This window comes from Ochlerotatus camptorhynchus, unplaced genomic scaffold, assembly GCF_037179485.1.
Source record: "Ochlerotatus camptorhynchus isolate MF236.1 unplaced genomic scaffold, CSIRO-AGI_Acam_v1.1 ptg000330l, whole genome shotgun sequence".
Classification (NCBI taxonomy): domain Eukaryota; kingdom Metazoa; phylum Arthropoda; class Insecta; order Diptera; family Culicidae; genus Ochlerotatus; species Ochlerotatus camptorhynchus.
This window is the reverse complement of record NW_027040818.1, coordinates 17,654,109-17,681,055: the sequence shown is the minus strand read 5'-3', so window position 1 is coordinate 17,681,055 and position 26,947 is coordinate 17,654,109. Positions and strand designations below refer to the sequence as shown.

The window sequence follows — 26,947 nt, the reverse complement described above, 5'->3', positions numbered from 1 at the left end:
CTATACGAACAAATAGCGAATTCGTTTATTATCGGGGTTAACACCAGTTCCAACCCAGTGCGAAACCGAACTTTTTGTCAGTGTGAACCTCAACCTGAGCTAGGTTTTAAAAACACGAGCAAACTGACGTTTGTCAGAAAACAAGCAGACCCAATCTTGATACCCGATCCAGGTTGGAACTGAATAATAAACGAATTCGCTAAAAGTTTGGTGCACAGGTAAACAAATGAGGCACACGACGCCGCTGCCTTAAAACAAAACAAAAAAATCTCCCCAAATGTTTAAAGCTGTTCTAGAAGATATGATTCAATCTTCTTTCTGGCTTTTGAATGGCGTTTCCTTAGGTTTCAACGGAAAAACAAACTACCATTATTCAGCATTGAGGATTTCTTTTCCGTTCTTCAAAGATTCAGCCCGACAAATGTTCTTACCTTGCATCATCTTTTAATCGCAATCCTCTCTATCCCGTTTGTCCATGATGGCGTTCGATGTGACTCTTCATGCTGACCTTATAGTTAAAAACCTGCTCGCAGAGATGGCATGCGTATGGTTTCTCCTGCGTGTGAATTCTCATGTGAACCTTAACCGCGTACGGTGACTTGTAGGCTTTTTCACAAATCTTGCAGGGATACTTCCGTTCGTCCGAGTGCACCCGCTGGTGGGTCCGAAGGCTTAGACTGCACAATAACAAAACATATTATTGAAACGGTACTCAATTAACAAACAATCCACACATCGACACACTCACCTCGATCGGAACGCCTTTCCGCACGTCGCACAGACATGCTTGGCCTCACCGTGGACCCTTTCGATGTGCTTTTTCAGGGAAAACTCATTCTTCAGATGGGCACCGCAAGTCGAACAAATGCGTCCATCCACCTCGCAGATGCCCCTTTCGTGCTTGATCCGAACGAAGTTGCTGAAAAATGTCCGGTCGCAAAACTTGCGGCACTTGAACGGCCTCACGCCATTGTGTTTGTTCATGTGAAATCTCAGCCCGCTCAGTTCCTTGAACGTGGCATTACAAATCGTACAAGTGTGGTAATTTGGCTTCTTCGCGTTGACACAGCGTTCCACGTGCATTCGATGTGCCGTTATGCCGTCGATTTTTCGACCGCATTTTTCACACGCCAGAATCGATGGATTGTGATTGTCATCCCCCAGCAGTGCCACAGCAGGATTCAGGGTGGCTTTGGAAGAACTGAAAATGATTATGAACATATAATCCACTCAAGAAAAATCGACTGACCGTTTACCTTTCACTGTCCGAAACATCCACGTCGTCGGATAAACCCTCCATCTGGACCTCAGTTTTCATTTTCACCACGGGCTTCTTCCGACCCTTCCTGGCGACTTTGATCTCCGGAGGATTCATAGCAATGACTTCCTCCAGCTCGATACGATTCCTATTATCCTGAATACCTTTGTGCATCGCCTCCATCGAGTTGAATACATCACGCGAAAGCCAACTATCAATTTCGGCCTCATACTGCATTCCCCGAGAAAATCGTTCGATCCAACTGGCGGATTTGAGGCAAGATTCCCGAAAATCCCCCACAATGTCCACCAACTTCCAACAGGTTCGACAGACCACACCATCATCCAATGCCATGGAGAGTCCTAGGACCTGCTCCAGCTTCCGTTGACCCTCGGTTACGTCAACATGATTGCGTTTCGACTGAGCTGAGAATCGTACTAGCACATCCGAGGTGCACTCCCGTAGACACAGGACACAAAAGGCCATGCCAAAGGAAGTCGGTTTTTCCCGTTTCTTCGAACGTCCAGGAGAGGCTTCATCGCCGAGGTCACAATCCGACAGAGGCTCCTCTTTGATGCAAATGCTTTCTAATACAACAAAAGGTTGAGTTACGTATGCGATGGATTCCTACAAAACTCAAAAGGTAAAAGGTTCAAACCTGGCTCGGAGTTTTCATAAGGTTGCGCCCAACTGGTCATACCCTCTGGCTCCACACTCATTTTGAACTATGAAGTATGTAAATATACTAAATTTTAATATATTTTTAACAGGACAAACAAACCAAACACAAAATTGATGCCGAAAAGATTAGAAAATTTTGAAGACTCTTGACAAACATAAATTATATATACGTCAAATGACATAGTTTGGGGATGTCCAGTTAACGAAAATAATCGATTCCATTACCTTGTTGGTGCGTAGTCGTCAGGGATGCCAGGTGTATTTAGAAAAAAAAAATATTCTCAGAGATCGACGAAAATTTCTTATTCACATAATAAATATCAAGCTGAACATTCTGCATTAGGTCCTAAGAGCACCCACACCAATGCGTTGCTAAAGCTATTTTAGCAACCTCCACCAAAACTCAGTAACCGCACTGGGGGTTGTATTCAAGTGCGGGAAATAACAATCTGCCTCTCGGTGAACAGCGGGTTAACCGAGGGGCAATTCACTGCTCTCGAGAATGAATCGAAAATACGTTAATGAAAAAAATGCACAAAAATTCATCATTACTCGTCATTATTCAAAAAAATGCAAAAAATACAAAATTCGGAAAAAAATACAAAAATATTCGACGAATAATAAAAATACACGATAATTCGTCATTTTGCACGAAAAAATCGAAAATATGTACAATCAAAATGCTGAATTCGAACAAAATGCGAAAATTTATTATTTTGTGTTTTAATCCGAGCTTGAATCACAAAACAATGCATTAATGAGCAGAATTTCGCCCATTTTTAAGAAAAGTGCCTTAAATCATTTATTAAATAAAAAAAAAAACATTTTGAGTAGTTGTGAGCCACAAATAAATAGCGATAATTCATTAATGCGTAATGTAACAGATGTAGCGTAATGTAACAGATGTAGCGTAATGTAACAGATGCTTATTAATGCGTAATGAGCGAGGTAAGGGGCTGTTCATAATCTACGTAGACAATTAAGGGGACATTTGTCTACGCAGGTTTATAAGGGGGGGAGGGGGAGGGCGAGGAAACCCAAAAAAACTGTCTACGTATTTAATGAGTTAAGCCTCTTTTCTTTAAAATGGGTGAAATTCCGAGTTTTCAATGTTCACGTGTGTTGTGCATTTGTCAAACAAAACGTCAACATTGTGAGTTTGATCCGTTTGATCCTCGGTTCGAGTGGTAAACATAAACACTGAAATGACAGAATACACTTATATCTGATTTTCAATACATTAATGCATACAAATACACTTTTATTTTTCTAATACACAAAAAAATGCATATATTCAAAAAATACAAAAAAAAAAAAACATTATTACACAAAATACACGTTTATTCGATAAAAAAATACTTCAATACGTTCATCAATACGTTGGCCTGAATCGAAAATACACAAGTGAATTGGCGTCTTGCAGTGAAACTTTTCCAAGCTTTCGCCACCTACATTTCGAAGTGAGAACTACTAGAAGGAGGATAGTTTCCAAATTTTCCAAGTAAAACAGACGCTTTTTGGGGCAAATCGGTCCATAAAGAAAAACTAATAATTTCCCGTGGAAACTTTTGCTTGAATCGTGTAAGAAAACGTGTTTGAAAACTATTTGTTATTATTTCGGTATGGATCGGAGATGTTTTTCATGGCAAATTATGCATAACAAGTTTGCACCCACAGGGAGAGGTTACCTCCTGCGCAGCTGCATTTTTCAGAAAATGGTAAATATGTGCGATTTACACTAAGATGAAAGTGGAAATTAAGTGAATTTACTTAGGAAAGGTTGTATCATGCTGGTGGTAATACAGAATTGGTTGTATAGGACGCCAATATTCAATAAATGTTCATATTGGCCTTTTTTAAGCAAACATATTGATACTCACAATTTTCGACGGAAAACGCACCGGAACTTGATTTACTCAACACGCACCATACTATAAAATGGTGCTAGATGGTCTTCAAAGTGATAACAAGATGAAAAATCATCTTTATTTTGAGTAATTGAGTTATTTACTTCTGTTTACCATCATATTTACGATGCAGCATTGATGAAGCCGTGAAATGAAATGAATATATCTTATCAAAGTTCACCCGGAAAATTCGAAGATGCACATCAGTCTGTTCGTAAAAACGTTTTCTTCTTCAATTCGAATGTTATATTGGAAGGATGTCACGCAGGCTTTATGAAAATTATGATTTATTGCTAATTTTCACGGATTTTATATGCAGTCTGTCAACATTATCATCATCATGCAGTGGCGACATCTGCGTTGAGCTTTTGCGGCAATCTTCCAATCGCCCCTCGGGGTTAACAAATATAGCAGCGCGATAGCTACCGGCCCAAACGTTGCTATCTATGAAATGTTTGTTTTGTTTTTCTTTTGAACATTGTGATATATGAATGAATTTGGATCTGGGACAAAAATGTAGAACCAAGGGATAGCAAAGCATTCCTCTGGAAGACCCGGAACATGTATACATGTGAAAAATTAGTAAAAAAGAATCTAGATTTTTTTAATCAACTTGTTGTTATGCTGCATGAATGAATTTGGATTTGAAACCAGTACACACAAAGAACAAAAATTGTTGCTATAAAAATAATGCATAATCAAATTAAAAGTTTCCCAACCTCGTAGTTTCAACTATGAAAGTTTTCAAAATTAAACTTATATTTTTGGTTTAAAAATGTTTCTTTCACTTTCGACTTGTAATTTTAAAAGTGATTTTTTTTAAATAAAAGTTGTAAAACTGTCAAAATACCTCTTCATTGCGTAGTTTTTGACAGTACTGGACTTCCGTTTCCCGCTAAATTTGACATGGGAAATAAAAAATAAAACAAAACCAGCTGTGAGAACTTGCAGGAGTAGCAGCAGTGTATTCTATTTTTTCATATATTTCATCCGCCGGCACGATAGTTTCCCTTCTTTACGATACGAATAATAATATGGAGGCACCCGCGGGGACACTACCGAGTGGAAGGATACTCCAGTTGCCGGATTTGGAGGTAAGTTGATGAAATTTTTGAAGACTTTCGATCTTGCTTCCGATTTGACTAATTGATGTGTTTTGATCTTCAGCAGCCTCGTCAGTCTTGCCGGAAAGGAAAGCTACTCCCATCAACCATCACCATTAAGCAGGAACTTTTCTTCAAGCACGTCTCCACACCGAGCCCATCAGGAAGTAATTATTCAGATATCAATTGTACCATTAGTGTAAAATACTTCCAATGGAAGATTCCATAATGCAGTGGCCTTTCAGTGATGACTGAAAATTTTAATAAACTCAAATGAATTAAATAAAATATGTATGTGTTTCATTTTTCTCAAGCAATAAATAATATTTGAGATGAAAACGTACACCATTGCGATAAAAATGCACATCTTTTAAATTAAAACCTTTAATGAGTAAATTTAAAAACCATAGGCTATTAGATTGACAGTTCTACAATTCGTATTGAAAGTTTCAACTTTTAAAATTAAAGAATGAGCTACTTTTGAATTGACAGTTGGCCGACTTTTGTTTTGAATGCAAAAGACTTTCTACCAAAAAGAACCAACGCAAACTTTTAATTCTATCAATGGTTTTTTTAATTTTATTAACGATAATTTTTTGTGTGTATGTGCACTCTGGTGGCCATGGAACGGTCCTTTGAAAGATCCGGAATATCCGTAAAGGGGGCCAAATCATAGAAAAGATCCAATAGAGATCTGTTTTTTTTTTTAAATCACTTATTTTGATGCTACATTAATGAATTTGGATCTGGGACCAGCATGCGAACTCTGCTGGCCACCATCTGGTCTTTCGGGAGGTCCGGACCATACGTAAAAGGGATCAATTCATAAAAAAAAGATTGAAGAGCTTCACGATTCTTTTATTCTGTAGTTACATGTATCAATTTGGATCTAGGACTAGCATATGTAATCAGGTAGAGGTGTGGTTCTCTGGAAGATTTTGAACATCTACAAAAGTTGACAATTCGCGTAAAAATCCTAGTTTTATTTGGACTTCCATGAAGTTTTGAATCTTTCCCAAAGTTCATTAATTTTTCTATTGTTCCGGAAATTTTAATCATACTTATAAAATTTCCTGAAGACCTTGCATTGTTTCTGAAGTATCGCAAAATTCATGAGATTCTTGAAATATCCCATAATTCCTTTGAATTCCTTGAAATATCCTGCAATTTTCCTTAAATAAATGAAACTTATCCAGCATTTTACGATCGCTTATGGCCGCCACAATCTAGCTGAGTTTCTGGTAGGGAACATAAGATTTGAAGTTTGGCTTGTGTCGTTTGACGTGTAAACGATCAAATTTGAACGTTTACCAGTCAATCGACACAACCCAAACGTCAAATCATATGTTCCCTACCAAAAACTCAGCCAGATTGTGGCGGCCATAAGCGCTCGTAAAATGCTGGATATGAACTTCTCTGAAGGCCTCTAGACGCACTTGAAGATTTCTGAACATTTTAAAAGATCTCGCGATTTTCTTGAACAAAATCTGATCGTCACTGAAGTTCCTGCATTCCCAAGTAACCAAAAGTTCTGATAAAACCCGACCAACCTGTGAATTTCCACCTGGTTCAAAGGGGAATCCCCCAACACTGTAGCTTGCAGCTAAATTATTACTTACCTCTGGGAATGAAAAGCCATGGGTTCTGGGTTTTCAAATTTACGCTGCATAGCCTACATTGATCAAATCGACATACAGTGTACGTCGACTTTAGTTCCGTAATCACGCAGCAAATGTTTACCATTGTAGTTCTTCACGTTTTATATTTAATAACCCATGATAGCATGCGTGGTGGGATTCTCGGCATTTGGAACCCAATGAGGAAATTTGATACCTTTTTGAACTCTATTACACCTACATGGCTGACTGGTTGATGGTTACCCAAGTAACTTTTCAAGTTTTATGGAGGTTTTAAAGCATGCTACAAGTCTAAATCATGGTCTACAGAACCCTTATAAAACCGAAATTGTTACTTGGGTATGACAATAAAATTTGATTTTCGTTTCGTGTAGACATTCCTCGATGAACATTTCAAATGGTCCTATCTGCTTTGATCGATTCTCTTCATCGACTTTCTCTTTTCATAATCACTGCTATGCAAACAGATTTCGCGCTAATTCTACCATATAGTTTGATAAAGGAGGTTCTTATCTAGCGTCCAAAACGTCAAATACAACAGGGAAAGGTTTTGCAGCTAAGTTATTAACGAAAGAGAAAGTCGATGAAGAGAATCGATCAAAGCAGATAGGACCATTTGAAATGTTCATCGAGATTCAGGGAACTTCGTAAAACTTCTGGGACTTCGTATATGGTAGTTCGCGCCCTGCCCTGTTTTAAATCATTTTTGTAAGCTCAAATGTTTAATGTTTTGCGTTTATGCGGGAAAATCTTCATTTCATGCTTCGCCTATCTACTTAAAATTAAATAAGCCTTGGAAAGTATTCTTCAATTTCAACATGTGTTCAAACCTCGCTTCAAACATCTTCAGAAAACATGAAAAATGTCTTCAAAAATGTCAGAATTTCAAAATTTGATTTACTGCATGTCTTCCAATCTGGCATCCCTAATAGTCGTATCTGGACCAGTGTTGTCAGATTGCTGTAAACTTTAATTTATTATGTAAATATGTTTTGATCATTTTGCTCAGTGTGGAAAATGACTGTCAATCGAATTTGTCAAATCCGCGGTGCAGTTTTCTTGCATGTTTCTTTCATGCTCCCGTAAAATCTCGCGACACACATTTTCTGCTGGCCATCGGATTACTAGTCGCGAACGATTTTCCTCTTCTGTCGGTCGGGTACGCGGTGTGTGTACATATTTTCTGTTTAGTGCCGAAAAAGTAAAGTGACAAGCTTTCCGCAACGTATAGAAAATGAACACCCGTGGCTTGCTGCAGAGAGGTTTTCGGATCATCAACGGCAAGAAGATCTTGGCCGCAGCGACCACCGCCCGACAGTTCAGTTCCGCCGGCAGCCCCATCACCAGTGGCTGCTGTGTGCATTGTCGGCCTTTCGGCGATCCATCCGGTTCCCCGGCAGCTCTCTTTGCCACCGACAAACAACGGAGCAAAGGTTTGAGGGCGACACGAAGATTACCTCCAGATTACATCATCCATCAACTTGTGTGTGTTTGTTTCTAGGTACCAACATCGTCCAGACGAGATCAATCAGCACCAGCAATGTGCTGCTGAAGAAGGATTACTACAGCGTACTGGGTGTAGCGAAGAATTCATCGGCGAAGGAAATCAAGAAAGCGTACTACCAATTAGCGAAGAAATACCACCCGGATACGAATAAGGGTGATCCGGACTCTAGTCGGAAATTTCAGGATGTTTCCGAAGCGTATGAGGTGAGACATTACATAACGGGAGGAAGGTTGTCAAAATACAGTCGACGATTATGTGCGCTGTTGTTTACTCTCGTTTGTAGGTGTTGAGTGATGATACCAAGCGACGCGAATATGATACGTACGGTCAAACATCGGAGCAGATGGGTCGGTCCGGTGGTGGTCCCGCCAATCATGGTCCGCAAGGGTTCTCGCAGAACTGGCAGTTCCGTAGCACGATCGACCCGGAGGAGCTGTTCCGGAAGATTTTCGGCGACGGAGGTTTCAAGGCCGGATTTGATGACTTCTCCGACTCGCGGTACGGATTTGGTGGAGCCCAGGAAGTGATGATGAATTTGACCTTTGCCCAGGCGGCACGAGGTGTTAACAAGGATATCGACGTCAATGTGGTGGATACTTGTCCGAAATGTACTGGCTCGCGCTGTGAACCGGGTACCAAACCGGGCAAGTGTCAGTACTGCAATGGAACGGGAATGGAAACGATTTCGACGGGACCGTTCGTGATGCGCTCGACCTGTCGGTACTGTCAGGGAACGAGAATGTACATTAAGTATCCGTGCTTGGAGTGCGGTGGCAAGGGACAGACAGTTCAGAGGAAACGGGTCACCGTTCCGGTGCCGGCCGGTGTTGAGGACGGGCAGACGGTGCGGATGAGCGTTGGCAATAAGGAACTGTTCATCACGTTCAAGTAAGTACGTTGCTCACTGATGGGCAATCGAATGCCTCTCTTGGAGAAATCGCAACAATCGTTGAAGATCGCATGAAAATGTTAAGCGAAGCAGTGGTACTTCTCATTCTCAGAACTGGCTGGGAAACGGTTCTATTTTACATAACATTCATTGACATTGAGTTCAATCGCTCTATTTCGATTCCGCCACTTGGCTCATACCGTTTCAGTCTACCTAGGTGACAATTGGACCATGGCAGGGTGTCGGGTACCTGGAAATGACATGGAAACTCAGGGAATTTTCTTTAAATTCAGGGAAACAACTGCATTATAAATTATAATGATATCACTACTAATCATGTAGGAAAGAGAAACAATGATTATTTAAGAAGGCTTAGACTTGAACTACAGTCGATTCTCTTTTTTTTTGCACAAGGTTAAACTTGGATACCCATACATAAGATCCTATGGAGAGAAAAAACTTCAACATCGAATGAAACAACTATCCTGAAAAGCGCAGTAGAACGATGAGTACAAAAAGTTCACTTTTTTTTTCATAGTAATTCCCATAAAAACTTCAAAGGCCCAGTGCAGTATAAGTTCGCATCCAAATGAGCTCAAATTTGGGGAGAATTTCCAGGACCTGATTTTGAAATCGATTAACCTTTGGTGGAGCAAAATTTATATTTTGAGCCACACTAATAAATATGTCACGTTCGAGACCAGATAGAAAATGTGTGTCTTGGGGAAAGTTGCTCGACTGAGTAAGGCCGACATGTTGCAGTTTAGCAGTTCATAATTTTCTCACTACACAGCGCTATTGTGCAAACGAATTGTCTGTTTATACCGAGGTTTATACTATATCTTGAGATCGTGATCGTCTAGCAAGTTAATGGCATTGGCAAAGTTGGGGCCCATGCATTAATTATGTCACGCTTAATTTAGGAGAAATCCCCCCCCCCCCATCATGACGTTTTTCCTATACCTAATGCATTGCTTGTCACAAAATCTTAGGAAGTTGTGATGGTCCTTCAAAGCATGCCGGATTCTTTCAATCCGCTTACAACGGCTCTGGAAAGCCGTTCTGATGCTGACCTAACGTTCGACCTAGTCAAGCCGAAGCTGGTGGACGAGGTAGCAAAGCGTACTTGTGCCGGTGGTGGACATTCGGTACTGAAGGCAGGTACGAAGAGGCAAATCGTTTGCCACCATTGCCATAAAGTTGGCCACAAGCAGAAGGATTGTTGTTATTTGGCCCAGAGCAAGGATGCAGAACCACCAAAGAAACATTACACGAAGCAACCATAGACAGTGACGTCAACCTGTGGGTGGTTAATTCTGACGCAATGTCCCACATGGCAGCCAACAAGGAGTTTTTCGAGTCTCTGGACGAGTCCGTATGCGAAAACATCGTGCTGGTGAATGGAATGAAGACCAAATCGGCTGGAAAAGGTATGTGTCGTATTCAGTGCGTTGGTGAAGAAGGAAATATCAACAGCATGACCCTCAATGATGCGCTGTTTGTCCCTGATCTTGAATCGAATCTGTTCTCTGTACGATCTGCCACAAAGAAGGGCGCCATTGTCGCAAATTTTCGACTATGCAGGATGTCGGATTTCCAAAGGCAACAAGGTTATAGCTCTTGGTTCTGGCGGTTTGTACAACCTTCGGATCACCCACTGAGCCACAGAAACCCAGAAGCAGTCGCCGAGTTGGAAACGAAGAATCTGGCTACCGGGATCAAGATAGTGAGCTGCGGTGTTTAAGCTGTGTGCGAGTGTTGTTTGTCCCTTTCCCCATCCAATCCAAGAAGAAAACGAAGCAAGCACTCGACCTCGTGCACACGGATTTATGCGGACCGATAAACACACCAACGCCAGGTGGTTGTCGATGACTTCACGCGGCACTCGCTGGTGTATTTTTTGAAAAAAAAAAGTCGCAAGCAGTTGATTACATCAAGCAATATGTGCAGGAGATGAAGACAACGTTTGGCAGGTCACCGAAAGTAATTCGATCGGACCAAGGTGGTGAGTTCAAGAACCAGCAGCTAGAGAATTGTTGTCGTCAAGAGGGCATTCGGCAGCAGTTTAGTATCAGCCACACGCCCCAGCAGAACGGAGTAGCTGAAAGGAAAAATCGTTCGTTAGTTGAGATGGGAAGGTGCATGCTGCTTGATGCCAGAATGCCAAAGCATGGGTCGAAGCAGTAAACACAGCGAACTGTTTGCCGTCAAGTGGCGTGTCGGAAACGCCATACGGAACTGTGGACTGGAGAGAAACCAAACGTCACCCATCTTCCATTGTTCGGATCACAAGCCTTTGTGTGGGTCCCAAAAGAGAAGCGTACGAAATTGGACCCAAAGTCGACGAAAATGACCTTCGTCCAAGGGGTAGGTCACTCCGCACACCAATCTTGGGTCATCTTTTTTGTTAGTGTGCCGCAAGCTGCGATTTTTTTTAAAATATACCCGTCCCGGCAACCCGGTATTTCTGACACCTTGAATGTTTTGGTTTGAATTCGCAAACAAAAATGTGATTGAGTTTGACGCGGAAAGTGGCAGGTGTACGAAATTATGGTGTTTTGTGTTCATAGGATTATAAAAGTCCTGTGTTTTAGGGTTTTATAATGCCCTCAAAGGCAGACCAGAAACCTAGCCTTTCATGATGTGAAAAGCAACGGTCTATCAGCGACCGGAGTTGGAACCGGCGGGGAACATTATTGGATTTTGGATGATGAACATGGCTTCAGTAGTTTGTTTTGTGTGAATTGCAGCATTATTTGAATTAAGGGTACAAATGGGTCTGATTAACTGCCTCTTTCTCCTGAGCCCACTCTAGACCCTACATTTCGTATTTAAATATATAAGTGAACCGAGAAATAAACTGCTAGTCTGAGTTCCTCTGGTATATTGAATTAGAGGATGTTCCTGAATATACAGTCAAACAGCACGTAATGTTGTAAACAACTTCAATGACAGTTGTCCAGCAGTACTCCCATTTTATTTACACCAATCCAAAGCCTACGAGATTGTGTCGAAGGTATGCCGATGGATGTGCCCAAGCTGTGCCGAATCAAATATTGGCACAATGTACTCAGTGACTTACCCCTTGCCTTCGTCGGTTATTCGCAACAGCACAAGGGCTATCGTTTCCTGGATCTAGCGACGAACAAGCTCGTCGTATCTCGAGATGCCAGGTCCATTCCAGCAGATGAGTTTCGGGAAACCGAACCTCACGAGCGAAGCATCGTTTTTTATCCTTTCAAACCTATTTCCGTTGTTACAGCCGATAAATTCGAGTTGGAGCTTTTGGAATCCGATGAAAACGATTTCGAAGGGTTCTCTGATGAATCCTTCAGCGCCGGAGAGAATTTTGACGCTGTCACCGAGGACGAAGCCGAGGATGTACGACGGTCCAGCCGTAAAACAAAGGTGCGTTACCGTTGCGGTATCAAGAAACCACCCGACTAGTGTCCAATCAGCATGATGAACCCCGTACCTATGATGAAGCTATACGCAGTCAGGAACGCCACGAGTGGAAGAAGGCAATGGATGAGGAATTCGCAATCCTTCAAGAAAACTCGAACTCGATCACACTTTTGAGAAATGATGAAGTATTCGATTTTTTTTTACAGTTGTAGTTCTTGCATTGATCGCAAGGATCCAACTCTTATTGAAAGGTCGCGCTATTTATACCCTTCGGAGTGTTGAAACACCCTCCAAAGGCGTGCACCTTTGTCAGTCAAAATTGGATACCTTAGTAACAAAATTATGGAATGATACCGATAATGACCCTGCATCAGAACCGAGGGAGGCGACACATCTAAATCTCAATTTAAGATGTTCAAAAAATCGCACACTAGCGAATGAATCTTCGAAAAATCTTCTTGCATTTCTCGCATCTACATGCATCGCGCATCATCTTTTTGCAGGAAATCTTCAGAATCGTCATCAATCTTCTTTCCATCTACTCAGAGTGCGACCAGCTAGCCACAGCACAACACAATCTTTACTGCAGCGTAGGTAGAGTCGTGTCCCTCGATCAGAACCCTAGTCTTAACCACTTCAAACTAGGGAACAACGAATAGAAGATTAGGAATCACATAGATGAAGACTAAATAACTCATTTGGCCTTGTTTCAAGATCATCCTCGGTTGACAAAGCCGAGACTATCAACAAGGCATAAAAAGTAACAAGGACTAAAATGTGTTCCTTTGATTACTGAAAAAATCTGTTCCCCTAGTTTGAAGTAGTCAGGACTAGGAATCGGTGGTAGATCTTACATCCCGTAACGTACCACGAAAAGGTGATCTACCCAAGTTACGGGGCAACGGGGAGGTGTGTTTGTTGAAGCGTAGCATATACGGGCTGAAGCAAGCGGGTCGTATCTGGAACCAGAAAATCACGGAAACGTTGAAACAGCTTGGGTACAAGCAATCCAAGGCAGACCCGTGCCTCTACGTATGGCTGAGGGGGGCGACTCTATCTAAGATGCAGGAAATTTTTTGCTTTGCTGTTGTGACATGCACTCGCGCTTAATAGATAGAAACACGATTGATTATGATTTTGAAGATTTCCTGCAAAAAGGTGGAGAACGGAGCGAGTAGATGGGTTTAGATGCAAGAGATAAAAAAAGATTTTTCGTAGATTGATTCGCTAGTGTGAGATTTTTCGACCATTTAAAATCGAGATTTAGATGTGTTGCATCCCTCGCGTTCGGCGCATCGATTATCAATTATCGTTCATATTGTTGCACGTTGACGATATGTTGATTGTGAGTCCCGACAACAACGAATACGAGAAGATCTACTACTACCTGTCCAAACGATTCAGGCTCACGTGCCTGGGGGATGCCACCAACTACCTCGGCATACAGGTGGAGCAAACGTGTTCCGCCAGTTTCTTGTTTAACCAATCAGCTTACATCCGAAAGATTGCTGAAAGGTTTGACATGGGCCAAGCGAAGCCATCGAAAATACCCATGGATCCTGGGTATCCCAACGGCGAGTGTTACTGTACGTTGCGGTGTGCACCAGACCCGATATTGCGATTGCTGCGTCTATTATGGGACGAAAGGTGAACCAACCTACCGAAGCGGATTGGTCCGAGGCGAAAAGGACTTTACGGTACCTCAACGTAACAGCTGACTTGAAGCTTGAGCTTGGCGGAACCGGTGGTCTCGAAGGATTTGTGGATGCAGACTGCGTTGGTGACAGAACGGATGGAAAATCAAATTCCGGGTTCGTTTTTAAGCTCGGAGGTGGTCCAATCAGCTGGGCCGCTAGAAAACAGCAATGTGTCAGTCTGTCGAAACTAAGTACGTCGCGCTATCCGAGTCTAGTCAGGAGCTACTCTGGCTGTTGAAGCTAATGGCGAGGTCGTCGATGGGCCAGTGGTGATGCACGAGGACAACCACATCCATACACGGTTCAACCAACCTGTGGAAACTAACGATTTAAAATTGGCTGACTACTTGACTAGCCTATTGGTCACAAATCGATTAACGTACCCCATTCTTGTCGACATTCTAGTACTACGCTATGTTTGTTTTGTTTCGCTATGAAAGGTTGACAGATAAAATGAGGGGTTCGTAGATTTTCCTATGTTTCGAGGGGTGCATCGATTAGCTTGGGACCAAAGATAGTGCCAGAGCTGAGCCAAAAAGTTGAACACGTTTCTTCGAGATCTTCTAGTCTTAGGTTTACTCCTATTGTTGTTGAGAGAGTGAAACAAGAAACTAAATTCCATGAATTTAATCCGTCGATGTTGTAAATTATAAAATTCCTAAGAATGAAACAGTTTTTACTGGTAATGTCAGCAGATTAATCAATTAAGTTTAAGTTAATCTTACTTTTAGTGTTTCTAGTTTCTCTAACAACTGTAATATTCGAATATCCCGCAGCTAACGACCTGTGTTTGTGTATATAATATTCGTTTAGTATTTAAATAGCTATAGTTTAAAATTAAGGAATTTCTCACCTATGAGCTAACGACAATACAATGGCATTCGTCATTACGGGCTGTTCAAAGCCTGGTTCTCATTGAATAACCTCCTTTTCGTCTAGATGTAGTATTATACGATATTTTCACTCTTATATCATTATCTTGTAAATAACTCACCTAAATTTAGCTTAATCCGAACAATTCAGTAGATGATAGTTCAAATTTCCGTAAATTTAGGAATAACCAATTTAGTATTAAGTACTTAATTGTCGTTTAGCAAAAAAAACTGTAGATTAATTTGATTTAACGATGGCCGCTTTGTTGTTATTTTGCATCTCTTCGGGTGATGATTCATTCGTAGTGCTATTAATCCCTTGACCAGCGCTGGGTGTGGCGTACAGTAGCGGAGCGTTAAATGTGGGCACGGTCACGTTTGATTCTGACGGGGCGTAGTCAACACCTATGGTTCAACTTTGTGCGAGAACTGATGTCGACTGGCGTGATGGAAGTCAGGTACTGTCCAACGCAATCAATGGTCGCAGACATACTCACGAAGCCTTTGGCGAGAGTTAAGCTGGAGAAGTTCCGTACCATGATCGGTCTGAAGTTCTTCGACGTTGAGGAGGAGTGAAGTGGTGCATTTAGCAACGTGAAGAGGTGCAGTGTAGAAATAATGTAGGTCAATAATTTAGCCATGAGTTATTTGAATAAAATTAGTTCTTCTTTCGTCGTCGCTCTAACGGACTAAATCAACTCTGCACACTGTGCTGAAACACAGCATGGCACGAGGGGGACGACTCTATCTACGATGCAGAAAAGATTGTGTTTTGCTGTGGCTAGCTGCACGCACGCTGAGTAGATAGAAGGAAGATTTATGTCGATTTTGAAGATTTCCTGCAAAAAGATGAAGTGCGATGCAAGTAGATGAGAGAAATGACAGATGATTTTTCGAAGATTGATTCGCAAGTGTGAGATTTTTTGAGCATCTAGAATTGAGATTTAAATGTGTCGCCCCCCTCGGCATGGCACACTATCCGGCTCTTTAGGAAAAACGTTGACAAGTACACTGAACCAAAACATCCGCAATACTTCGAATGATTATTGCATTGCTCAAGCCCTTTAACAATACCCTAATAAACGGGTACCATACACTAACGATATCATAGATGGTGCGAGCATCCCACATAAAGTTGGGATGATATCCCGAATTGGTGGTTAGGCGCTTCTTATGGTTATTGTTTATGCGGGCATGCTTTCGAATTTTGGATAATTTTCTTATGGTTGAATTCGTTGTCAGATGATGAACATCCATATGACTGTCATCCAAATACAGGATGATTTTCGTTTGAAAATTAGCTATAAAACATACGGCACTCAGAGGACAAACATTTAAGAATAGTGTGACATGCAAGTGCTTTTAATTAGATTTATAATTTGATTATCTACAATTCCATACTGAAAAACCATAATAAGCCATTTCATTATGGATACAAAATAAAATTTCGTGGTGAAGAAAACCTCCTCCACCACGAATTAGCCAAACATTGGTTTTCATCATTTACCTTTGTTCGTAACAGCTCTGATAGCGATGCATATGCTTCCACCTCGTTTGTCAGCTCAGATCAGCAAATGACGTTCGATAGAATTATTTACATCATCGTTTTGAATTATTTGCGTTATGGGGCTGAACCAATACCATATGCATTTCCATTTAGTATGACAGTCATTCTACAGAGAGCATTACGCATTTCAACTGAAGGCCCTATCCCTTCTCATAACAAGTTTCATCCAGTATTCGAGAGGAAAATCATTTGATTTCAAAACAACCGTCATCCGGTTGCAGCTATCATTCGAAAAAGCGATTTCGGTCTTTTGTTTTGAATGGTCTGAGGTTTCATTCGATCAGAGGATGATGTTTGTGTACAGTGTAGGATACAATCAACATAATATAAAACGGCATCACTGTCGAGAGTTGACGTTTTGCCAATCGTTGCTAAGGTTGACTTCTTTGTTTACTCCATTGGGCTTCGCGGGTTCGGATTCCAAGGAAAAATGCTGTGAGTATTGCCTGCACCTGGCTGCACCATGAAACTAAGTCTATCTCATCCGATTCGTAGCGAATATCCCAGCGGCTCGGCTCGTGGTTTCGTCCAGGATAGCTTCACGCCAACAGAGTTCTTCCACACCATGGTCGGTCGAGAGGGTCGATACGACAGTCAAGATGGCCAAAATGGGTTCCCTCCAGCAACGGTTGGTCAAATGCCTGTAAGATATCGTCCAATACGATGGTGCTGTGCGGAATGCGATCGGCGAACTGAATGGACAAAAATCCTCTGAACGACGACAATATTGTGCCAGCTGCGGAGGATTTTTGTTTTACTTTACAAGGTTGTTATGCAGAACGAACGATAAATAAAAAAAACCACATCATAGGGTGTGTGTGAGTTTTGTATTTCAACCAGGTTTGAATCCCGGTTTTGCCAGGGGTTAGAGATGAACTAGCCTAAGGCTAAAAATCTCTTAAATAAAGAATTTAAAAAAAAAAAAAAAATTTGCCAGGGGTCTTCCAGGATGAAAATTTTATCGTTTTCTCCTATGTTTTTCCTTAGGCATCCTTGGTTTCAAGTGGTATGGACTTCGATGAGAAATCTACAGGATTTTAAAGGAACGTCCATACAAGTCCCAGTACTTATTGGGGAATGTCGATACGTATTAACCCCAAATTTTCCATCAGGTCTAGAAGATTGCCTTAGCGAAACAGTTTAGGATTTATAGGAACAGATCAATGCAATTACATTCTATTACATTCCCCATCATCAACGATCCAATCTGCACTCTTCTGTTCCACTAGTTCGTCTCAAAAGGATCCGATGCGTCTACGATTGGCCTACCAATCAATCAATTATAAGAGCTTGCTCAATTTCGAAAGTGCATGACGTATGACGACACTTAGGCTGTGAACCATTTGCCGAGTTAAATTTAACTCGTGGTTAAAAGTGACATTTCGAAAGTTATTTTCTATGTTCGAAAATCCCCGTGCTGTCGATCGACCGGTTTTCGAACCACGGTTGTCAAAATTTAACTTCTTGTCTGTCAGAAATAACCATGCTCGGATAGCAGGGTTAATCGATAACTTTTCATCTGTCAAATTTTAACCAAAAGTGGGGGAACATCCACCATCCGTTTCTTGTGGACGGGTCGTATTGCTTCCAGTGTCTCTTCCACTGCCCAATCCGCTCTCAATCTAATGAGAATGAAGCTTAATGTTTGCCATGAACCATGGTCATGAATTAGATAAATTGAAAATGTATACACAATCATAAAAGTCTAACTTCAGGGTTGCCAAACTCATGGGATATTGACACCTTGATTGATACACTTCGGCCTACGGAACGATCGGCACAACACTTGGCACAGCTTTCGGCACTGCCAAAACCCTTGGCACAGATTAAGGTGTGCAGAGTTGAATACCCCTTGGACTAGACGCTAATTTACTTTGCTCCATTCCTCCTAAGAGTTAGACCATGGAATCAACACTTGTTCAACTATTTTTAAGCTTCCAACCATGGATATTTTTTTTCCACTTGAGTGAATGAATTTATCACTAATTGATTCATTAAAAATCGGTTAAAATGCCCCTTCTTCCAAAAACAATGTTTTGCAATCGTTTTCACAACTTTCATAAAAACAGTTAACAACTAATACTTTGAGGTAAGAGTAATACTAATACTGTCTGATTCTGCCAAAGTGCCCGTAGTGGTCCATAAATGCCCTCATTGTGACTCCAATTTATATAAAATCATAAAATTAGCTTAACGGCGAAATTTTAGAGATCTATACAAAATTAATAAAATCTTTATAAATACGTTTATACAGAATCGGAACATTCAAACGAATTTACATATAAATCGATAGAATCATTAATGTGCTTATTTGTAGGGTCCTTTTTCATATTACACTTAATAATTTTAAGAACATAAAACTCAAGATTTAGGAGGTTTTAAGCCTAACTATAAATTATAGATCTGTAAATTTCAGACATTTGCTTCTCCGCAGCAAACAACAAGTTAGAGGTTTCAGATATGTGCATTCACAAAAACCTGAATATTTTGGCTTGTAATATTGCAAAGTTTAAAACAAAAAATGACGCAATAAAAAACCATCTTAAAATTTATTAGAAAAACAAACAATTATTTTCTAAAAACACTATTTGTAAAACCGGGAAATTTTTCAATTATTGACCAGGAAAGCAAAACCTGAAATTTTAAAATGAAATTCGCTTGCAACCCTGCATACGGCCAATGAGATCAACCCAAATTTGAGTTCAGTTAAAGTACAGGAACTCCGTGATAAGTAAATTTGCCTAATGTTTTCTCGGTTTTCCTGTGTAAACCCTAAAAGAATCTAACCTAACCTCTCTTTTTCAGCGTGGAAAAAAGCCGTTACTTCCGCCGCGACGGTTCCGACGTGCACACAGAAGCAAACATTTCCCTATCGCAGGCGGTGCTGGGCGGTTCGATACGTGTGCAGGGCGTGTACGAAGATCAAACCATCCAGGTGGTACCGGGCACGTCGTCGCACACCCGCGTCTGTCTCCGCGGCAAGGGTCTGAAACGGGTCAACAGCTACGGCACGGGTGATCACTACGTCCACATGAAGATTCAAATCCCGGCCAAGCTGAACAAAAAGCAGAAAGCATTGATACAGGTTGGACTCGAATTTGCAACCGGTTTGAAATTCATTCCTGAGGATTTCCTATTCACTTACAGGCCTACGCCGAGCTGGAAGAAGACACCCCCGGTCAAATCATGGGCGTAACACACAAAACTGACGGTAAGTCTTCATCAGGTTCTGGGTCATCTTCGTCGTCGTCGTCGTCGTCATCTTCTTCCACACCCAATTCCTCTTCCTCTGCTTCGTCGCCGTCGTCATCGTGGTCGTCCAATTCTTCATCCCGTTCCCAAGAGAGTACCGAGGAAACCATCTCGGACAAGTTCACCCAGCGTTCGAACGAAGATGACGATTACAAACCGCACGACAAAACCGGTTCGCAAGACTACAAGAAAGACCAACTGGGAGGATCGCGGTTCTACTTTGGACTTGGGATTACCTTGGTCTTTATGTGGTACATATACTACAGCTACCAGCAACTTCCGCACCAGCTGGAGATGGAACGGGATGCAGCACTGGAAAGGCAACGACGGGCCGGACAGACGCCGCAGGCCCAGTCGAATCCCTTCGATGAAGCCTAAAAAAACGGAGGCGTGGGTTTTGGTCGAGTGAAAAAGTGGATGCTTTTATTGTTTTATGAATGGATTGCGTTTGGTTAGCGATAGAAACGTTGATCTAACGACGATTGTTAAGTGGTTTTTCGAATGCAAGTGCTGACATGGAGAATTCAAAATTCGAACGTCTCTTAGAATGTAAATAATGATGAACAAATAGGTGCAACAACAATTGATGCAAAATAAAAAAAATTGGTACAATGCAACTTGCATTATAGGAACACACTTAACAATCGTTGTTTCATTTTGAGTCACCCATTTGAGAACTCCCTCTAATGCAGCGTTTCCCCCATTGCAGGCGGCAAAGTGTGCTACGCTGAACCGCAAGACTTGACGGACATCGTGCGGGAAGCCATCAAGGAGCGCAAAAATCTTCCACCCAAAAGTGAAGACGAAGTTAAGAAAGAGCGAAGTTCCAATTAGTCCCGATTGCTGGAAATCATTTCGTAGTTAACACTTGCTTCAAATTTGTAAAATAAAATCTCAATTTAGCCATTAAAGCTACACGATTGAGTAATCTTACCTAATATAGGAACTTTCGGAAAATAAGAATAGGAACTGAACATATGCTTCAGAGAGGCAAAAAAGATGTGCTGTATGTTAGGCAAAAAAAGCTACAAAACTTATTGAATTATCTGTTTTAATGATAATCTTACTTACTAATTTGTTTACTGCTATCAAAACAAAGAGAATACATTATAGAATATCATAACAGAGCTAATCGAACTCCCAGCATTCAACTATACCCGTACACAAAGATCACATCTTTTCGTAGGTTTCCTTGTGACCGCAGGTTTCGCACGTCCTTGTATAGCTATCCTCCTCTTCATTGTACACCTCGCTGTCATCCCAGCTGTGCTGATGTGCGTGCGTTGTCTTATCGTACAAACTGCTCCGAACATCCATCCGCAGCACTTTCAGGCGCTTGTTGTACTTTTTCACCTTCGTGATCTCCCGCTTTTCGTCCCTCAGCTCCTTCTCCTTGATTAAATTATCCTCCGATCCCCAAACCTCAAGCGCCCTTTGCTCCACCTGAATGTGCAAGTACAGCTTCATCTCTCCCCATCGCTCGTTGTGCGGATTCTTCCTACTGATGAACTTCAACATCGGTTGCCGTTTGTCCAGGTCGCAATCCTTCAGCAAATACTCCTGCTTGGCTTCCGTCCGGGTAATCAGCGAATGCTTTTCATCCGAATCTCGACAAGCATCGCAAACCTTATAGTCAAACGTGGCCAAGAGATAGGAATCCGCAAAACGATCCGCACAGTCCAGGCATTCGTAGAACTCGATCGGCACCGGGACGGAATCCTTTTCCACTTCCTTCTCGTCAACCGGCTGCTCTTCCTCCTTCGGATCTACGCAAGTTCGCTGTTCAATCAGGAAACCGCCTCCACTGTCGATAAACTTGCTCCCGGATACTTTAATTACGTTTCCCACGGCAATGGCCGTTTCCTGAGGTCGTTTCTTATCGGTGTTGTTGCTGCCGCCGCCATAAGGATGAGCGGTTAGGCGCGCTTGGCGAAGGTTCAGGGCATGCAACCGATTGGCCTCGATACGACGGCGATCCGCATCGGAGAGCTCTCTGCTACCGATACCCGATTGATCACTCATGTTTCAGTAGCAAACTGATAACAGATAAACGATGAATTTCTACAGATAATCATCAAAAAATTCACAAAATAACGGTTTACACTTGTGTTTACTCTTAGTACTCTTGATTTTTCCTGTCGGATATGCTCTGTTGCAAAAAAAAAGATGTAATCGAACCAGCCAAAGTCACTCTTCAGCATCAGAGGTAGCTCACTCTCAGAGAGGAGAGTTGCGATACCATTTTTAATAAACTCTGTGAGCGGAGGTTCACGCTAAGAACAGATGACTCAAATGTATGTTTGGTTTACCCGAGATTGGGCTAAACGGGCTAAGAGCAACCGTACTAGTCGTTGCCATTTGCGGCACTATTTTACCTACGCACAGCGTTTCCATTTTGGCTTAGAGCAACCGTAACGGTACGCTGCTAAACTCATTTTAGCAGCCCTCATCATAGCGCAGCTACCGTATCGGGGGTTGCCATACGAGTAACTAAAATAGCAGTCGGCTTCTCGGTGAGAAGTGCGTTACCAAATTTAGCAGCGCGGGAGAAAGGTTGCTATTCGTAGATATGTCAAAATGCTCACTACCGGTACGGACTACGGCGAGTAAATTGATAACCGCGATAGCAGCGACCGGTGTGGAGAAGAGTGACTAAACTAAAATGAGAGCGCTGCCCTAATAAAATTGTTATGGTTATTTTGCTTAACGACGTGTTTGGGGTATCATCCAAACCATTTGTGGAAAAGTTCGACAATTTGGGTTATCGTTAGTTTATGGTATTTATTTATTAGGGTGTGCGCTGTTAAAATAGTCACGCAAATGACAACGACCGTTACGGTTGCTCTTAATCACTCCTCTACACACCGGTCGTTGCTATCAGAGTCATTATGTATATGCCCAGCGAAGTCGAGAAAATGTCCAACGCAAAAGATTCCCTCGACCGGACCAGGAATCGAACCCGCTTCTCTTATAAAACATCGTCTCTGGTTTGAATGATACCCTGGACCCTGCACGTAAGGCAAAATGACTCTCAAAATAACTCAAATAACCAAATAACCATACAAATTTTATAAGGAGGACCCGGATTCCACTCTAACGTCATTTTTGGTTAGCTTGTTATACACTCAATGAATTCTTCGCCTTTATTCAGAGTTAGTTTTATTTGTGGTAGTGAATTTAATCAGATCAATGGATAAATATAGTCAAATCCAACCAACCACCGGCCACCAGTGGTTTAGTTGTGGTAACGGTGATAAAAATGTAAAACATCTGTCAAACGCGAGGGGGGCGACTCTATCTACGATGCAGAAAAGATTGTGTTTTGCTGTGGCTAGCTGCACGCACGCTGAGTAGATAGAAGGAAGATTTATGTCGATTTTGAAGATTTCCTGCAAAAAGATGAAGCACGATGCAAGTAGATGCGAGAAATGAAAGATGATTTTTCGAAGATTGGTTCACTAGTGTGAGATTTTTTGAGCATCTTAACTTGAGATTTAGATGTGTCGCCCCCCTCGGTCAAACGTGGGTCATATCAGAATTTTCACTTTTTAAATTGGATATTTGCATTGTTTTATACGTCTTTGGTTATCAAAAAGTTTGTACAATTGTATTAAAAGTAGCCTTCTTCAAAATGGCAAATTACTTCAATGATGTCACTGCTTGCAATCAGGAAAATAGTTTATTTTTATAAAACGTTAAGCTCCACCGGTTAACATTTTCATTGCTGCTGTAAGATCGTTGCATTATTCCGGGATGCAACGAGAACAAGTTTCAACTTTTTCGGGTTCCGAAGTCGGGTAGCAACAAATTCGCGCATTGGAGAAAGGTTTCCACTGTTTACAGGGACAGAGCGGATATGCTCCATCATTTGTTTGAAGCAGACTTTGTTGAATATAAGCTCCAAAGTTTGTTGTCGTGGGGTTATTTGAGATTAATTTCAAGTGGTCGCTGCCCGGGATGCGAACTTTGCAGCACAAACCCATTCTACTGGTGTAGCCCAGGCACACAATATGCTGAGGCTCTAAAACCGCTAGTCCTTCCCGTATAGGTCGCACGGAGTCCCAACATAATACAGTATATCCAGCAGACGTGGACGTCAATTTCGGGATGGGAATCTGCAGTCATACAAAACCTAATCTAAATAATATCGGAGCATAAAAAAAACGCATTTTCATTAACTTTCACAGTGCAATGAAAATTCACATAACATTGCATTATTCGACAAATTTCCCACATGTATCATTAATAAAAATGATCGTATCTCACTATTTTGAATTTTATTTTCAATAATTTATCATTCAAACTCTGGAATTTGAACCGGCTGTCATAAATTTATCACCATCGACTAGTACTATTTCCCACCACTAGTGACGCATAAATTTCCCTTGGATTTTACATTTACAAGAGCATTTGTAAACAAACTTTCTAAGGCCCTTTACACGCGAACCAAAGTACGCGCAAGCAAACCAACAACATCATCGGATAGGGGCAACTATCACCTTTCCGAAAGTGGTATTGGTTTGTGTGGGCGTAGTTTGGTTCGCGTGTTAAGGGCCTTAGAAAGTTTGTTTACAAATGCTTTCACTCAAAAAATTCCACACGTTGATCGAAGTGTTTAAACACTTGATTTTTTAAATCTACAATTACATTTAGTATTTCACCTTGGTTCAATGTGTTGTACACGTTAATTTATAATGTTTCAAATTTTGAAATGTTGAAAATCTTTCACTATCTATTCAAGTGTATTGCACATTGAATCACACTACTGTTCAAAACAGATGGATTTAAAGTGTTTTGCATTTCAATGCGATGTGAATTGCTTGCTCAGAAAGGTAAGCATCGAAAATAAGAGTTGTGACTTTATCCTATCAACCCGCCTCATATATGAGAACAACCGTGACACAGTGAGATCGAACGAAGACTCGAGCAGCAGCACACCCCAACAGTCCATGATTGAATCCCAAATCAGACCCATTAAGAAGATATGTGAAAGCTCTGGCCTCTGGCAGTTTTGTTTATATAAGTATTTGTCGATTCATTTTTAGAGTCGGTAAAGTAGAAGTCGATAAAGCAGAATATTGTAAATATTGAACTATTATGTGTTAAGCTATTTATATCACCAAATGAGGCACATAGAATCCAAGTGTGTCACAATTCAAATCCATAGTGTTCAGGCCTGATTCATAGCATAAGATTCACACATAAAATGGATGTGTTTCACAATAAGCGCAAAATTAAGTGTGAGACACATGATGATGACGTGTGGAATTTTTTGAGTGTTTGTGCCGTTATCAAATGTTATGCCTGAATTGATTTGTTTTTAATCTTTCTTTATAATATTATAATATTTTTGAGTGTAGACGGCACTCATTTTCGCCATTTCGTATAACTCATGCAACCCTGAAACAATTCGCGTCTATGTAGCTTCTGTATCTCTTTACTCCTATGGGGAAATCCCAAAAGCAAACGTCACTGGATGCGAGAAACATGGCCGCTTTTTTCTTATCCGGTCACTCCACCGCTAAATCCCGTTACCAAGTGTCAATCATTGCGTGAAAATGCCATGTCCGCCATGTTTCGTATATAGTCGCGAATTCAGCGGTTCAGCAGCACTCGAACTGTCATTCGATTCTCTCGCGTTTCTCGCGCTCTCTCGCGATAAAAAATCTCACCGCGAAGGAACAAAAGAAAAACAGTTTCGCTGGCTGGCTCGCCGTCTTCGTCTTCGCACTCCAGTCCGCAGCAGCTTCGTTCATCTCAGAGGAGCACTGCACGACAAAAACAGTTCGAGTGTAAAATCCGAACAGTACAGATCGTTCCCGGGGTAAAAACTCGTCCGCGCCGCGCGACATTCGCGTTCCAAACGGTTCAATGCGCTTCCGCTGAGCGCTCTGGTGATTGGTTTGTTGGTTGGTCCATCGGAATAATAATTATTTCTGGCTTACGTCCGGTCCTTGAGCAGACGCGTGAAATAGTTTTTGGTGTGAATAATTTCGCAGTGCCAGCTTACGGTTGTTTGCTTGCTCTGCCCTGTGGGGGAGGGTGGAAACGGGCGCAACCTACAAAGAAGAAGAATAACAACAACATCTTGGTTCGTTTCCCCTTGCATGCTCTCGGCTGGTTCTTATTGTTGTTGTTTATCTTCTCGATGATGGCTTCGTTGATGATGATGATGATTCGGGATTTAGTTCAGTCTCATTTTTTGTGCGGTGATGTGAAGTGAATTATTCGATGATGATGATGATGGTTTCGGTTTCGACATCAAAATTGCAAAAGTGTCAAAATTCGATGTGCTACGAAAATGGCTTGATTTTCTGTGGAAATTGAGAAAATCAAGCGAAACAAGCACGGAAGATTACGTAAATTACTTTTTTTTTGTCTTGGGTTAGCTTCGGAAGGTCCGGAAGGGAAGGGAAAAAATATAAAAACATAAACTTTCCCTTCGTCCTTCCTGTGTGTGTGCTTGTTGCGTCGTCGTGTCTCAGTCGGTGCTGAGATATTTGAGGTGTGTCTTTATTACTTCTTTTCAGTGTGAAAATACAGATTTCTAGTGTAAAAGTCTGCAAAACAACGCAGATCGCGGTTTCGGGGCAGCTGTGTTCTGCTTGAAACACTATTTGGGATTGTTTTCCTATAAGATATCCCCCCGCAACAGTGGACTGTCAGTAGGGGACGCCGAAGGCGGAGGCTCCACCCGCTAGAAGCAGGACTTACCCCGGCCTCGTAGGAGCTGGAATCAGAGCATCAACCATGCAACCAATAGCCAACATAATTGGCTCGAATGTCTACTACGATGGCAGCCGGCTCTTCACCTGGCTCGCAGATCTATGTGGATTATCGGTCGATTTGGTAAGTACCTTTTGTCCATCTTGAATGCCTTTGTTCTGCCGCATACAATGCGTGAGAAATTCAACCAAAAACCGACACAACATTAGTCTCAGCATTAAGCAACTTGTTACACCACCGGTCGAACGATGCCCAATGTGTGTGACTCGCTACTTATGGCTTCTATACCGCTTCTCGGATGCTGTTGAACCACATCATCCCCCGAGCCTAGGAATCATATATTTACTTTCGCTAAATTTCGTTTTGTTGCTTTTCCGGACGACCGGATCGATTTTTCGATCTTTGGAAGATTCCATCGTGGGTCTCTTTCTTTGCTCTCTTGTTGC

The 26,947-nt window shown here is 41.6% G+C and overlaps 4 protein-coding genes across 5 annotated transcripts in view; 2 read left to right on the top strand and 2 right to left on the bottom strand.

Annotated features, from left to right (window-relative positions):
- Positions 1-370: 370 nt before the first annotated feature.
- Positions 371-2,052, bottom strand: LOC135708654 (zinc finger protein 62-like). The gene is made up of 4 exons (XM_065230756.1): positions 1,917-2,052; positions 1,257-1,845; positions 749-1,201; positions 371-677 (listed from the first exon to the last, which is right to left on the bottom strand). The coding sequence occupies exons 1-4, from the start codon at positions 1,975-1,977 to the stop codon at positions 461-463; spliced, it is 1,320 nt and encodes a 439-aa protein (XP_065086828.1). The 5' UTR covers positions 1,978-2,052; the 3' UTR covers positions 371-460.
- Positions 2,053-7,638: 5,586 nt separating this feature from the next.
- LOC135708382 (protein tumorous imaginal discs, mitochondrial) lies at positions 7,639-20,912 on the top strand. 2 transcript variants are annotated; one of them, XM_065230469.1, is made up of 6 exons: positions 7,643-8,019; positions 8,088-8,296; positions 8,377-8,981; positions 19,329-19,608; positions 19,671-19,734; positions 20,485-20,912. In XM_065230469.1, the coding sequence occupies exons 1-6, from the start codon at positions 7,821-7,823 to the stop codon at positions 20,607-20,609; spliced, it is 1,482 nt and encodes a 493-aa protein (XP_065086541.1). In that variant the 5' UTR covers positions 7,643-7,820; the 3' UTR covers positions 20,610-20,912. The 2 variants fall into 2 exon arrangements, with proteins under 2 accessions (XP_065086540.1, XP_065086541.1); XM_065230468.1 differs by lacking the exon at positions 20,485-20,912 and having other exon boundaries at positions 7,639-8,019; positions 19,671-20,426.
- Positions 20,913-20,934: 22 nt separating this feature from the next.
- On the bottom strand, positions 20,935-21,881 carry Xpac (DNA repair protein complementing XP-A cells homolog Xpac). The gene has a single exon (XM_065230572.1). It carries the CDS (start codon positions 21,795-21,797, stop codon positions 20,946-20,948), a length of 852 nt encoding a protein of 283 aa, XP_065086644.1. The 5' UTR covers positions 21,798-21,881; the 3' UTR covers positions 20,935-20,945.
- Positions 21,882-25,555: 3,674 nt separating this feature from the next.
- The window catches only part of oys (oysgedart), a 183,668-nt gene continuing 182,276 nt past the window's right edge, over positions 25,556-26,947 (top strand). The window contains exons 1-2 of the mRNA XM_065230452.1: positions 25,556-25,684; positions 26,306-26,624. Of these exons, the coding sequence (XP_065086524.1) occupies positions 26,526-26,624 (99 nt within the window). The 5' untranslated portion in view covers positions 25,556-25,684; positions 26,306-26,525. The remainder of the gene's footprint in view (positions 25,685-26,305; positions 26,625-26,947) is intronic.

Excerpts from the sequence above, each read along its gene's own strand:
- LOC135708654 (XM_065230756.1), bottom strand. The coding sequence starts at position 1,977 with ATGAGTGTGGAGCCAGAGGGTATGACCAGTTGGGCGCAACCTTATGAA. Across the intron at positions 1,202-1,256 it reads GATGTTTCGGACAGTGAAAG|TTCTTCCAAAGCCACCCTGA; the intron begins GTAAACGGTCAG and ends AATCATTTTCAG. Across the intron at positions 678-748 it reads GGAAAGGCGTTCCGATCGAG|TCTAAGCCTTCGGACCCACC; the intron begins GTGAGTGTGTCG and ends GTTATTGTGCAG.
- LOC135708382 (XM_065230468.1), top strand. The coding sequence starts at position 7,821 with ATGAACACCCGTGGCTTGCTGCAGAGAGGTTTTCGGATCATCAACGGC. Across the intron at positions 8,982-19,328 it reads GAACTGTTCATCACGTTCAA|CGTGGAAAAAAGCCGTTACT; the intron begins GTAAGTACGTTG and ends TCTCTTTTTCAG. Across the intron at positions 19,609-19,670 it reads AGCAGAAAGCATTGATACAG|GCCTACGCCGAGCTGGAAGA; the intron begins GTTGGACTCGAA and ends ATTCACTTACAG.
- Xpac (XM_065230572.1), bottom strand. The coding sequence starts at position 21,797 with ATGAGTGATCAATCGGGTATCGGTAGCAGAGAGCTCTCCGATGCGGAT.